Genomic DNA, 13106 nt, shown 5'->3' on the forward strand with positions numbered 1-13106 from the left:
CAATTTGCTGCTCACTCATAGCTGTTGGAGTGAGAGGATGTCAAGAGTGAAGAAAAAGGAAACAGGCAGTGTACCAGCAAAGAAACGTTTTTGTTTGCCTTTAGTTGTATAATCTTAATTAATCTAAATTGTTTGTTTAATTTTTCTATCCACGGTCCCTCAACTTCCAAACTCAGGCTACAGTATTTAATGCTGTAAAACTAAACCTCTTATGTTTGTACATAATTTTCTGTATCAGCTTTGCTAATGTACTTGATAGAGAAAATTGCTGTGAAGTGAGACTTATGCAAACAAAGCCATCTTTTAGAGGGGAATGCTTGCAGTTTGCAAACATCGGGTACTGAAAAGAGATAATGCTGAGACACCATGCAGGCTGAGGATGTGGGATAGAAAACACTCACAGGATATGATTAGAATCTGTGTTAGGGGATCCAGGGACCCAGCAGCAGCAAGAAACAAGAAAACTTTTAGGGCTCTGTGATATTTTTGAACTACTGAAGTGAGTAAGGGCTGCAAAACTGCATTCCTGCTTCTTGGTATATGTTAAGATATTCAGTACAAACCACATAAAAAGAACATAATTTGTGCTTGTATCTGTGTTTGTACAGTGTCTAGCAATATGGAGTCCCATCCTTTGATGGCATTAAGGAATGGTGACCATATTTTCTCAATCAAAATTAAGGACACATTAGCTGTGCCCCCTGACTCACATTAGCAATGCCCTCTGATCCCTATTAGCCATGCCTCGACTCCCAATAGCAATGCCCCCTATTCTCCATTAGCCACGCCTGCCTGCCATAAGTCCCACACCTGGAGGTAGTACTCCTGGGTCAAGATGGACACATGACCTGCAGTAAAGGGTGTTGTGTGACCCCTCTAAGAACTCCACCCACCATCCTCTACCAATAGGAATGGGTTTGGACCTCATAGGACCCCTTCCATGCAACTATGCTGCAATTGCATTAACCCAACTTGCATTGCATTAACTCAGTGGAAGAGGCTGGGGATGCCTCTATTTCAGGGGTTCTCAAACTTTTTGGCCCATGAACCACCTAGCTTAATGTAAACCTTTCCGTGGATCGTCGGTTGCTAATGGAAACTTACCGTTATTTACATAATTATACCCACCGGCAAAGCTCCAATGGAGCCACCTATGTGCTCTGCTGGTGGGGAGGAGGCTGCTGTTGTGCTGTGCCGTGCCATGCAAGGAGCAATGGCAGTGCACAGAGCCATTTCTCAGTTGTTTCTTCCCTGCAAGCTGGTGTCCCCATCAAATAATGAAATATCCGGCAGAGATTTCCGGGACATTTCACTACTTGATGGGGTACCGAGACAGAATATTTCAATTCGGGACTATCCCGGAAAATTTGGGACAAATGGTCAGTGTACATTTGTGTACTAGCAACAAATATGATTAATAATTAGTTAATTGTTAGACATTGCCCTTTAGCAACGTGGAGGAGTGAGGATTCTTTGCTTGTTTGAAAATGGCATCGTCTGTCTTTGGTAGAATGATGCCACAGATTATTCAAAATTAACCAATGGCTTGAGCCAAAGGTCTTCGGTTCCCCCAAAGCGCTGCCTGACAGAATGGTTGTGCTGGGAAATAGCATCACTCCCTGTGCACTGCAGAGATATCAGTGCTGCCCTATGTATGAGGCACCAGAACGAGGGAGAGAAGCAGGCTTCATGGGAAAGGCAGCTGTGTGATTCTAGTCAGGCCCATATGCGGGAGGGGGGGAGGTGCGAATGGTGCGAAAGCACTCCCCCATGGTCCCCCAAGTAAGTGTGCTCCAGCTGGACAGCAGAATGCAGGAGCAGTGCGCTGCCCTAGCCTCCCTCCCCCATGCTGTGGACAGCCAGGGGAAAGCTGGGGCTAGTGATTAGTACTTCATGCAGGGGAAGTTGTTTTTCCAGTGCATGGGCTAGAGTAGTGGCCATGTTACACCACCTTCCTCAGCTTTGGAACCGTCTTGCTTCTTAACCCCTCACCTACAGTCCAAAATAGCCCTGACCTTAGGGCATGTTGTAAGAGCAAATTCTTTACTCAGGTTTTGGGGGATGGAAGGAGATGATAAAGGCTTGTGTTTGTGGGAATTCATCTTTGTTTATATTCTGATTTGGTGGTGAAGAGCAGGTGCCAGGTGGATGATAGGGCTTGTCTTCACTGCCATGCTACACAGAATCCTAGGCTGGAAGCCTTTTGGAAAATCTCACCCTGTTTACTTGTCTGTAGGTTAATTATTTTTGTTTCTAGTGAAAAAGCAGATCCAGCCCTCTGCCACCCACCCACAGGGCTGGAGCACACAAAATCTACTAGCCTGGTCCCCTTTTGGCTCTGGTGTGTGAGAGGGATGTGAGGAGTGTCTTTTTCCTTCTCAGTCAGGGGCTTCTCACTTTGCCTCTCACTTGCGTGTGGCCCCGGACTGATATTTCTGTGGTTCAGCAGCCCCCGACCCCCCCCAAAAAGGTTCCCCACCTCTGATATATAGAGGTGGTGCAACTATGATGACTCAGTGAAGTTGATTGAAATGGATGTAGGGAAATAAGGCCACATAATACTATGCTTTTCATGCCTTAGAGACAATGAAGCACTTCCATGGGAAAGCACAGCTTTGGGAACATGTGGTTTCAATATTATCATGGCATGTAGTGACTGCTGCTGTGTAAAAGGAATTCAGTATTCCATTCTTTGCATGCAGTCATGAGCTTTTCAGATAATGTCAGTGTTTGAAAACTGGAGGCACACTAGATACAGGAAAAAGGTGTTGTCTCAAAACAACCTAATTTGATCCTTCTCTTGAAAGCAAAGCATTGAGCACAGTTATCTTCCTGAGATACTTTTACAAATCCCTAAAAGCAGAATTTGCTCAACTAGTTGAGCTGGCTCTCTCTTGGTTTGTTGGCAAAAACTGAGAAGTTCCTTCCTGATAAAAACAGAAGGCAGACTTGCTGATTGGACGTGGCTTTTGAAAGGATATGACATCAGCCACATCCCTCACTTTGTACAGTGTAGCCTGTCTGATCTCTGTACACCAAGTGAATGAGGAGGCGTTTCATTAAATCGGCAGTGTACACAGGTACTCAAGTTATTTGAAACTGCTGCCGGCACCAAGTTCCAGTCTGCTGAGAAGTCGGCTTGTCTCACACACACGGTGTTTGCTTAATAGATTACTTGCATAACTAAGATTTTCATCAGGGAGGATGGAATTTGAACTCTCAGGAGCAACTGTGAAGTGAAATAACAGAAATTTGACTGCCCAGTGTGCAATGGATGGTGCTGGAGCAAAGGAAAATGCCAGTATATCCCAGGGAGTGGAAGGACAGTCACTTGCAACTTCTCAGTCAAATGCACTGATGAGCGGTAAGTAATACAACTGTATCTATCCAAATGGTCTTCCCGAGAGCCTTCTGGTGGTCATGGAAGGGCTATGGATGATATCTATTCAGAGCTCTGGAGGCATATTCTCCCTGAAGGCTTGTTTACATGCAGTTCTTAGGTAGACATCGGGGTACATGGCAGTAAAACCAAAATTTATTTTTAAACACTTCACAGATATTAGGAATCTGTGTAAAGAAAAATAAGCATTACAATCTGACCTGGACATAACTGCAAAAGAAATTGCACTGTGGGCATGTTTGGTTTGCATTATTGCCAGCTGAATGCTCACTGCTTGCTCAGCGGAACAAGTTCCTCTTTTGTTTCGAAAGATACGCTACAAAAATCTTTGCTGGTGACATTGCCACATTTGTGGCTTAGTCCCAGCAGGCCAGGGTGCGAACCCCTTTCTGTCACCGAGGAGCAGTTCTGCATCCAATTTGCCCCCTTTTTGCTCACCCCTTTGAGTAAGAAGCTCAGTTTGCTCCCAAGCATGTGAACAATCTGATGCAGTGTCACAAGACAATCTCTTTTCACATACAGCTTGGTTAGTGGTGTTTCACTTCAGTCCATGTCCTTGGGGAGTCTAAGCTTTCAGTTTATGGCCAGTGTGCTGGGGGAGGAAAAATGAAGATAACATGCTGTAACATTGCAATATTCTTCTTTTCTTCATGAGAACTCTGGAGATTTTTCCTTTGTTACATAAAGAAAAAAGACTGGTGCAGTTAGGATATGAGAACTACAAGGCCAGCTGCAGCGCAGAAGTGACCTTGGTGTCTTGCTCTCTAGGTTGATTTGGGTTTTGGGGTTTTTTTTTTGTGAGGGAGGAGGGCAGAACAGTGATAACTATCCAGAATGAGTCTGGATTTGAAGTGGATTCTTACTAAATGGCCGACAGGTTTCCAGCATTTGGAAGGAAGGAGGAAAGGCTGTGTTTGTACAGAGCTTGCACAATGAGAACCAGGTACATGACTAGGCTCACAGGCACTATGGTAACATAAAAAAGCCTATAGTGAGGCAAAGATTGGTGCCACTAATTTAAGGATTCAAAATAGTATGTGGACAGGATTTTTTTCAATGAACTTAAGAAATTAGACACCCAACTCACACTGAAAGTCAGTGGGAGTTTGACTCCTAACTTTTAGGTCCCTTTGAATATCTCAGCTTTAGACTACTACAGAAGATTTCAGTTCCTATTTATAATATCTATGGACTAAAGGCAGAGGCACCAACTTTCTGATTTGCCTGAGAGTGTTCAAGCCCCAGACCTGCCTCCTGCTGACCAGCAGGGCACACCGTGGATAGGAGGTGCTGGGGGGCCAGGGCAGGAGCAGGGGCTGGGGGTGGGGCCAGTAGTCAGTAAGTGCTAAGCACCTACTATTTTATTTTGGTCAGTGCCTATGGTTAAAGTTCTTGGGTAGATTTCAAAATGTTACAAGCACACTAGGCAGTTCTGGTGAGGGAATTTTTAAAAATATGTTTGCTTCTCCGAATTCGCCACTGGCGTAAGCAGGCTCACCTCCCTTGCAATTACTATTCATGTGCAGAATGGAGTTTAAATATTGATTGAAGCCAACATCTGGAATTAAAAAAACTCAGTGGTTGGTTAGCATTGGCTATCGGCTGTGTTTTACTCAATAATTAGGGTCTATGTTGCAAATCCACAAAATATTAATAATTTACTGCACAGCTGCTACTACATCTACAGTACTGAGTAGAAAACAGGGCAAGTAGAACATAACCTAGTCCTACATTTTCCCTATCAGTACACCTGAACATGTACCGCAAAGAAGCAGAGGCAGCTATCCACATTACTGTAACAACTTATTTCTTTAGATGATCCCATTTTTCAGTCTGTAAAACTACCCCACATTGTTCATGGATGAATGTGATTTAATAAACAATATTCTACTCAAATTGCTTTTAAAGCAAAATCCATATACTGGTAGTTATGAATAGCACAATAGCCTTCACCAAACAATATAATATGGCGTGGGCTCACTGTTGCTCTATCCCTCTGGGGATAGATCTTTAGGGACACAGTATGTTGCTGTAGTTTCAGTGCAGCCGATGGAACTTTGCCACCTTGCTTGCGAAAAGAAGTGAAATGCTACAAAACTAACATTTTTTTTAAATCTAATTTTCTAAAGAAATACCACAAAATAGGTTACACAAAAAGACTTACTTCATGAAGGTCTGTACTCCATGCACTGACTACTACCAGTAAGGATGCATTTAAGGCAGGCCATGCCTCCCACTTGGCCCTTTGACTCCTCTACATTTTACAGATCTGAGTAATCTTTTTTGAAATTTTATTTTATTTTTCAAAGAGAGGGGTGAGTTTTTCTGCCCCTTTGAATTAGTGATCATTGTCTGCTTCCCAGTCTTTCTTTCCTCTACAGTGCTGGTTTCATTGTGCCTTCTTCTGAGACACCATAGGAGATAAAAGAAATGTTGGGCTCTATGAAATCACTGGCCTACTAGTTTGTCCATCTGTGATGATAACCCTTCTTATAAAGGCTTCATTCCACCTTCAGAAGTTAGTCCAGACCTGTCTTTCAACATGCTGTAGCAGGTACCAGTAAAGGTATTTCATTCTGGCCTAAACCTGCTCTGAACTCTTCACTTGGGATAACAATCAAGGTGCCATTAGAATTGCTCCATCTTTCTTAGCCCCAGGATGACAATTCCTTTAGAACAAATACTGTTGAATTCTTATCCCACCGAAGTTACAGAGGCTTGACTACACACACCAAATTCCTTTCAATTTACTTTATTTGAATAATATAATAAGCCTTGCAGATTGGAATACTGTTGTCAGATGTGTGCTACTGTTGTCAGTTGATAAACTTTCCAGAGGCTTTCAGTGTGGGAAAGTGTGAAATGCATTAAAATTTGCCTAATTTTTGTACCTTTAAAAAACTTATTATTTTAGACAGAACAAAAGCAAAATTAACCAATGCCAGTAGCACCATCCCTAAAAGATTACTCTGCATGATTTACCTTCCATAGAACTTTCTACATCACAAACATTACACTAGTATGGGTGTGTCTAGACTACAAGGTTTTTTCGAAAAAAGTGGCCTTTTTCGAAAAAAACTGTACCTGCATCTAAACTACCGCCATATTCTGTCGACAGTAAATCGAAAGAACGCGGCGGTTTTGTTGACGGCAGTAAACCTCATTCTACAAGGAGTGACGCCTTTTTTCAAAAGTCATCTTTCAAAAAAAGCTGCTATTGCATGAAAACAGGGCTTTTTTTGAGAGAGAGAGAGTGTCTAGACTCTCTTTCGAAAAAGCCAGCCACTTTTTCAAAAAATCTAGTTGTCTAGATACTCTTTTTCGAAGGAGGCTTTTTTGAAGGATACTTTCAAAAAAGCCTCTTTTGAAGGAGGCTTGTAGTCTAGACATAGCCTTCATGTCCAAACTTCTTTCAATCTCTTGTCTATGTCTTGTGTCTATGAAATATCTTTCAGTAGTTATAATTGGAAAGAAAAGAGGAGTAATCGGGGGGGGGGGGGGGGGGGGAGGAAGGGGTTCCCAGCTACCTAAATCAGTGGAGATAGCTAACTGGCTTAAAGGTAGTGACTACTAGCATAGTATTTTACGTGTTAGATCCATAACTCTCAAACATATTTGTTTCCTCTCTTGGTCCATTAGAGCGAAGCCCTGGTCTACATCAGGGAGTTATTTTGAAATAATCCCTCCTTAGGTCAAATTTATAAGCAGAGCATCCACACTACCAAGACCATGATTTCAAAATAATAATGGGCTAGTTATTTCGAAATCTGTACTCCTGATTTCCTCAGGGAATAACGCTAATTTTGAAATTGTTATTTCAAAATAGCGTTAGTGTGGCTGGTCTGGTGCTGCTAATTCAAAATAATTGGCCTCCAGAGGCCTCTCACAGGTACACTTCTGATCACCAGGCATATCCACTGCTCCCCTCCTCCTGCAGAGCATAAAACTCCTGGCAGCAGGAGAAGGGCTTCTTGCACAAGGCCAGCTTGGGAATCCCCATTTGAGACAGCAGCCAGCAAGGCAGCCATGAGTGACTTTTAATGCCCCAGCAGACCCTCCCATGGCTGCCAGCACTCCTGCTGCTCCCTCAGCTGCCACTGGCCAGGGACACAGGAGAGCTCAGGCCTGGACTGGTGCGGAGATCCTGGACCTCATTCTGAGGGGAAGAGACCAACCTTCAGAATTATCGCACCACAAAGTGGAATGCTGACATCTATGGCCAGATTGCCACCAGCCTGGCCAAGAAAGGGCACATCTGGACACAGAACCAGTGCTGGATGAAAATCAAAGAGCTCCAGCAGGCCTACTGCAAGGCCAGGAAGCAGAACGGATGCTCCAGGAAAGCACCATACAGCTGCTGCTAGTACGACCAGCTGGATGCCATCCTGGGAGGGAGGAGTCGGTCACCTCCCCCATCGTTGTTGTGGAGTCTGGCCAGGACATGCCCGGTGTCAGCTTCTAGGAGGTTAGAGTGGCAGGCGATGATGCCAAGGTGGAGGAGGAGGCCAGCCAGGCAGCCATGCCCACCAGCCAGGACCTGCTCCTTACTCTAGAGCCAGTACTCAATTCCCAGGATGTCTCCCACATTTTGGATGATCCCAGGGAAGGCACTGCAGGTGAATTCTATAACTTTCCATAGCTACACAAAGGGGCAGGCAGCAGACTGTGGGGGGCTGTGTGCTCCTCTCTTGGCCTACTCAGCCTGGGGGGAGGGGGTCACACGACCGCCTGTGCACTTGAGTGCAATTGGATCACTAGTCCAGAGCCTTTAGCTCCATGACATTTTCACACAGGAACCCCTCGCTCCTTCACACAAAGTTCCTGGAGAGGCCTGTCTTACTCCGGCCTCCGTGGTGGGACACCTTCCCACAACAAGCCACCACTAAGGAGTGTGAGGTCAAAGACACAGCAGCGCTGCACATATCACAAAGTCATGCCCACACTCAGGCAGCATCTGCTCCCAATCAAACACAATGATGTGGAGGAGACCAATCTCATGCATGGGAACCTGCTAGGGGGAGGAAGAGGAGGGGACCCCATCAGCACTCTGTCTAGCAAGTGGTGTCTGTCACTGACACACACCTTCCTCCGCACTCCCCCCTCCAGCGGGCAGGGATAGATGTTCTCTCTCTGTGAGAAGTCACCAGTGCTGGACCTGGTGTGTGTCGGACTCAGTAGTAAGCTGAGTTGTCCCATCTCCCTCTCCTGCCTGTAGGCTCCTGGCCTGGCTGTCACCTTTCCATGCTTGCTTGTCCCCTGGCTGTGGGTGTAGCAATGCTCCCCTGGGATGTTTATGCTCCTTTCGAAAAGTGCCTGCTGTCTAGGCAACATATGGCCTTGCTCGAAGCTCATCACCATTGTCTGAACTGAGACCTTCAGTGTCAGCTCAGAGATTAGGGCTAGAGTTCATACACAGTGTCTACTGGGATGACTGCCCTTGTCATTTTTCTTCACAGCTGGGCCAGCTGCTGGCTCGGTGCACCCCCTACCTTCCAAGTCATCTACCTAACTCTGTGGGATTTGCAGGAGGAAACACACTCATGAGGACTTCCTAAGGAAGCAGATGGCCTGCCTGCAATCTCTCATCTGGGAACTCAAGGAAAAGCACTAAGAGTGGGCTGCTTAACCAGAGAAGCACCAGGCTAACCGGGAGGAGCATTGGGCTGACCGGGAAGAGCACTGGGCTCACTGGGAACAAAGGAAGGTGGCCTGGCACCAGCTAGAGAGCCAGTACTGTGGCATGTGTTCATCCCTCACCTTGGTGATGGAATGCATGTCGTCGTGCATAGAGTGGGCATTAGATTCCTCATTAGAGACTGTTCATGGTTAAATGTTCTTTTTGTGGTATTGACTGAATAGTACTGTCAGATGGCTCATGCCACAAAGCCTTTTGTGTTAAGGATATTGATCCTTTTGCCGATATTTCAGTATTTGTACAAGTGCCTACATATTTGTGTAAATCTACCAACTCCAGAATTGACTGGAAAGCCTTATGAAATGTATCGAATTGTCCTTTTGCCTGACAAATACCAAATCAATTTCTTTCTTTCTCTTACAATAACTGGCAAGTTTTTTTTTTATCATATTTTAACCATAACAATTTCCCCAATATAAAAGACTCTTTCAGATCCTATCACGGCCATCCATGCTGACAAATTTCTGGGTAACAGTTTTCCATTAAAACCTTCCAATGTCAGTGTTTTTACAGACCATGTACTACTTTGGAAATGCTGTGAGGCATATCAATTTTTAAATGCCTAGATTTTCTGGAACTGGTAGTTCAAATCTTAGCTTGACTTAGGACTTCAACTTTCAAAGGTAGATAAATTGATTTCCATCTGTTTAACTGTATGCAGACTTTTTTAGACAAGATTTTAAAGCCAAAGATCTGTTTCCTGCATGTGGACATGAGTGACCTCAGAGTAGTTCTTACAGTAGTAGGGATATCTCCTTATGCCCTTGGATGAAATTTCACTCCTGACACCAACAACTGCAGTAAGCTGGTTCCCAGGATTGTTGCTAAAAGTTGTTTGCATTACAGTGTTTTGCTTTAGGTCTGAAATCATGCAAAGGAATCCAGGGGGAGTAGAAAACACAAACGAACTCCCAACCAAGGCATTTTAGTCAGCATTGGCAGAGCCCTTTGAAAGACTGAGGCTATGGTCTTTGTTTGTTTTTAAAGTGGCTGAGACAGGATAAAATTCAATGGGCCAATGTTATGGTGGTTTAATGTTGTTTCAAGGGAGTAAAGCAGTAAGAAATCACATAGCTTTGGCTTTTTGGGAGAGCCAACCTTCTTGAAATTAAAACTTACTTTCCTCAGGAATTTCATCAAGACTAATCCAAAGCCCTTTGATCTGTTCATTAAATGGTACAAATAAGCAAACAACATGCTAGAAAAGTGTCTTCCTCCAGGTCTTCCCTGTACATTTTGTATCTAATTTTGTGGTTTTAATGGTACAGAGCACACAGTGGATATTTAATTCCTACTGTCATTACAAGAATTCTGACCACCAAAACTTGAGGTACAACATCAGTGGGTAACACAATTACTCCTGGATATTTTGGCACCAACCACAATTGATTGTTGTTAATTCTAACCCATTTCTGGCTATTAGTAAATAATTTAGCAGCTGCAATTTTTTCAAAATAGCTTCATTTATAATAATTGGCAAAGCATGCTGAGCTTAAAAAAACCCCAAAGGCATTACAAAAAAATCAGAGCAAGTGGCAGGCTAAGTAAGAACAAGGCTGTGCTGTATAAATTATTCTTGTGTCCTTCATTGGGGAATTAGTTTACTGGTATTTGTTTAAAACACAATTTAATTCCTCATAAAATGTATCTTGTTTTCTTACTCCCTCCAAATGAGTTAAGGCTGGTAGTTCAGGTAATAAAACATCCTAACCAGAACTAAATGCAGCAGCAGCACAAATGTAAATCTTCTGCCAGGTGGAGCCACCAGTAGCCAGCGCCAGGTTCAATATTTAGGGGTTTCTCTCCATCCATCCAACACAGAACTGTTTGAGTCCCCACCCAGTAACCTGGGAAATTCACACATCACCCCTGGGCACCTCTGAGGGTATGTCTACACTACAGAGTTTTGTAGGGAAAACTTCACTTATGTCCACACTGCAATCATATTCGTCTGTAAGAAAATCAAAAGAACGGAGTGGTTTTTCCAGCATTGGTAATCCTCTTTCTATGAGGAAGAAGGCTTTTTTCAAAAGAGCTCTTTTGCAAAAAGGTGTTTGTGGACAGGGAAGAGGGAATCCTTTTGAAAGAAGAGGAAAGATTAAAAAAGTAAGTGAGCATCAAGACTCTTTGAGATGCTACTAGACTAATTGTTTTTTAAGTTGTTCCTATTACAGACTCACTCAACTATCCCTCTGAAGCTTATCTACTCACTGTCTTTTTTTCTTCCTCCCCTTCAATTTTTTTCCTTCTCCCCCCTCCCTCCTTCCCTATTTAGTCTTGGACTTCCAACACTCCGGTCATCTGAAGAAGTGGGCTGCGCCCATGAAAGCTCATGATGCCATCTACATGCTTTGTTAGTCTTTCAAGTGCTACTAGACTATTTGTTATATTAATTTTTTCCCTGTATTTACATAGATACACAAAGGGTTTCTCTCCCATTCCAGCTACTTGTAATGGAAGCATTCCTTCAGCTTCTGCTTGCCCATGCAATGTTTAAATGAGTAGAAACTGGAGAATACTTAAGAACCTCATGTGAAGGAAGCAGAAGTTTAGATAAAGTAAGTCAATGATATAGTTCTTGAAATTCTTGACTCTTCTCTTGTCTGTCTCTATTTGCAGATTTTGTTTCAGATTGGTCTCCCTTAAATGATGCCTCTATCCATGGGCATCTTCTTGCTCTGAAGAAACTCATTAATCAGGTATCATTTTATTGGGGGATATGAATGCTCATTGATCCTGTTGTTGAATAGAGGGTGTATTTTATTTTGTAAGAGATCTGAGGTTAGTACAGTGAACTCCACTTATGATAGATGGTTTTATTATAGCCAACTTATTATCTATGCAAAGCCATATAAATGAAAGTCTGGACTCTTCAAGAAATTATGTATATGATCAATTCTTGCACAAGTAGCCTCACTGAAGTCCATGGGATTACTTATATACTTCAAGTTAAGCATATGTGTTAGTGTTTGCAAGAGTAGGGTCTACATGAGCTGTATCCTTATCTCCTGTCAAGACTTTGGCTGGAAATGCCCTGTGTTTGACCTTGCAAATCTCATGAGAATTTCATAACTGAAAGATTTGCAGTAGAGCTAAATAAAACATTTCTAATGCAAGGCTTGCTTTTCCATCAAAACTTGGTCCTGAAATCATGGAGTTGTCTGGAAAACAACTTGATAAGATTCCAGAATGTCTTGATAATATTGCATATATAATATTTGCAAAAGTCAAAAGGTCACTTATTTTGAAAAGTCACAATTCTAAATCCTGAAGGAAAAAGGTCATATGGCATAGTGGGAAGTATGTCTAGACTGTGGGATTTTCCCAGGATACTGGAGGTAACCCGGAAAAATTCCACCACATCCAGGAAACACGTTTGCTCTTCTGCTTTTTTTTTTTTGCGGAAGAGCAAACATGCTCTTTCGGGGAGCCCTGTATATCTCATTCTACGAGGAATAAGAGCTCCTCTGAAAGAGGAGACTTTTCCACCATTTGGCCCTGTCTAGAATGGGCCAAATGGTGGAAAAGCCTCTTCCGGAAAAGCAATCAGAAAAAGCTACGCAAATTGCAGAGAGCAATTTTCATTGCTTTTTCCGAAGAAAGGCTATAGTGTAGACCTAGGTGATGTAAATGACTGGGAGCCAAGATCATTCTAAGACATGTAAAATATGTAGAGCACTATATAAGTGGTAAGAATTACTGTTTTTGCATTCAATAATAATTTCTGTTATTTCACAAGGGAAGCAGTGTTAACCTTATTACAGCAGATCATGTGTCTCCTCTCCATGAAGCCTGCTTAGGGGGCCATTCTGCATGTGCCAGTGTCCTATTAAAACACGGGGCTCAAGTAAGTAGAACACAGATATTTGGGAGCCTATCTATGAAACTCAGTTTTCCCTTTAGGATAATAACTAGTTTAATGAACGATGAGAAGAAAACCACAGGATTGCATGTTGAGATGTCTACAGTGTGTTATGTAGAAGGAATGTGTGATCTGAAGAAATGTATCAC

General features: G+C 43.1%; 1 protein-coding gene across 5 annotated transcripts in view; it reads left to right on the top strand.

Moving 5' to 3' along the window:
- The first annotated feature begins 2966 nt into the window (after window positions 1–2966).
- ASB9 (ankyrin repeat and SOCS box containing 9) overlaps window positions 2967–13106 on the top strand; it is a 38443-nt gene continuing 28303 nt past the window's right edge. For 3 of the 5 annotated variants that reach the window (XM_025184497.3, XM_006122818.5, XM_014573462.4), the window contains exons 1-3: window positions 2967–3364; window positions 11715–11794; window positions 12835–12942. In XM_025184497.3, coding sequence (XP_025040282.3) covers window positions 3271–3364; window positions 11715–11794; window positions 12835–12942 — 282 coding nt within the window. In that variant the 5' untranslated portion in view covers window positions 2967–3270. The remainder of the gene's footprint in view (window positions 3365–11714; window positions 11795–12834; window positions 12943–13106) is intronic. The other 2 variants (XM_006122817.5, XM_014573463.4) reach the window with 2 other exon arrangements.

Source organism: Pelodiscus sinensis, chromosome 1 (genome assembly GCF_052426305.1).
Source record: "Pelodiscus sinensis isolate ZL-2025 chromosome 1, ASM5242630v1, whole genome shotgun sequence".
Lineage (NCBI taxonomy): Eukaryota > Metazoa > Chordata > Testudines > Trionychidae > Pelodiscus > Pelodiscus sinensis.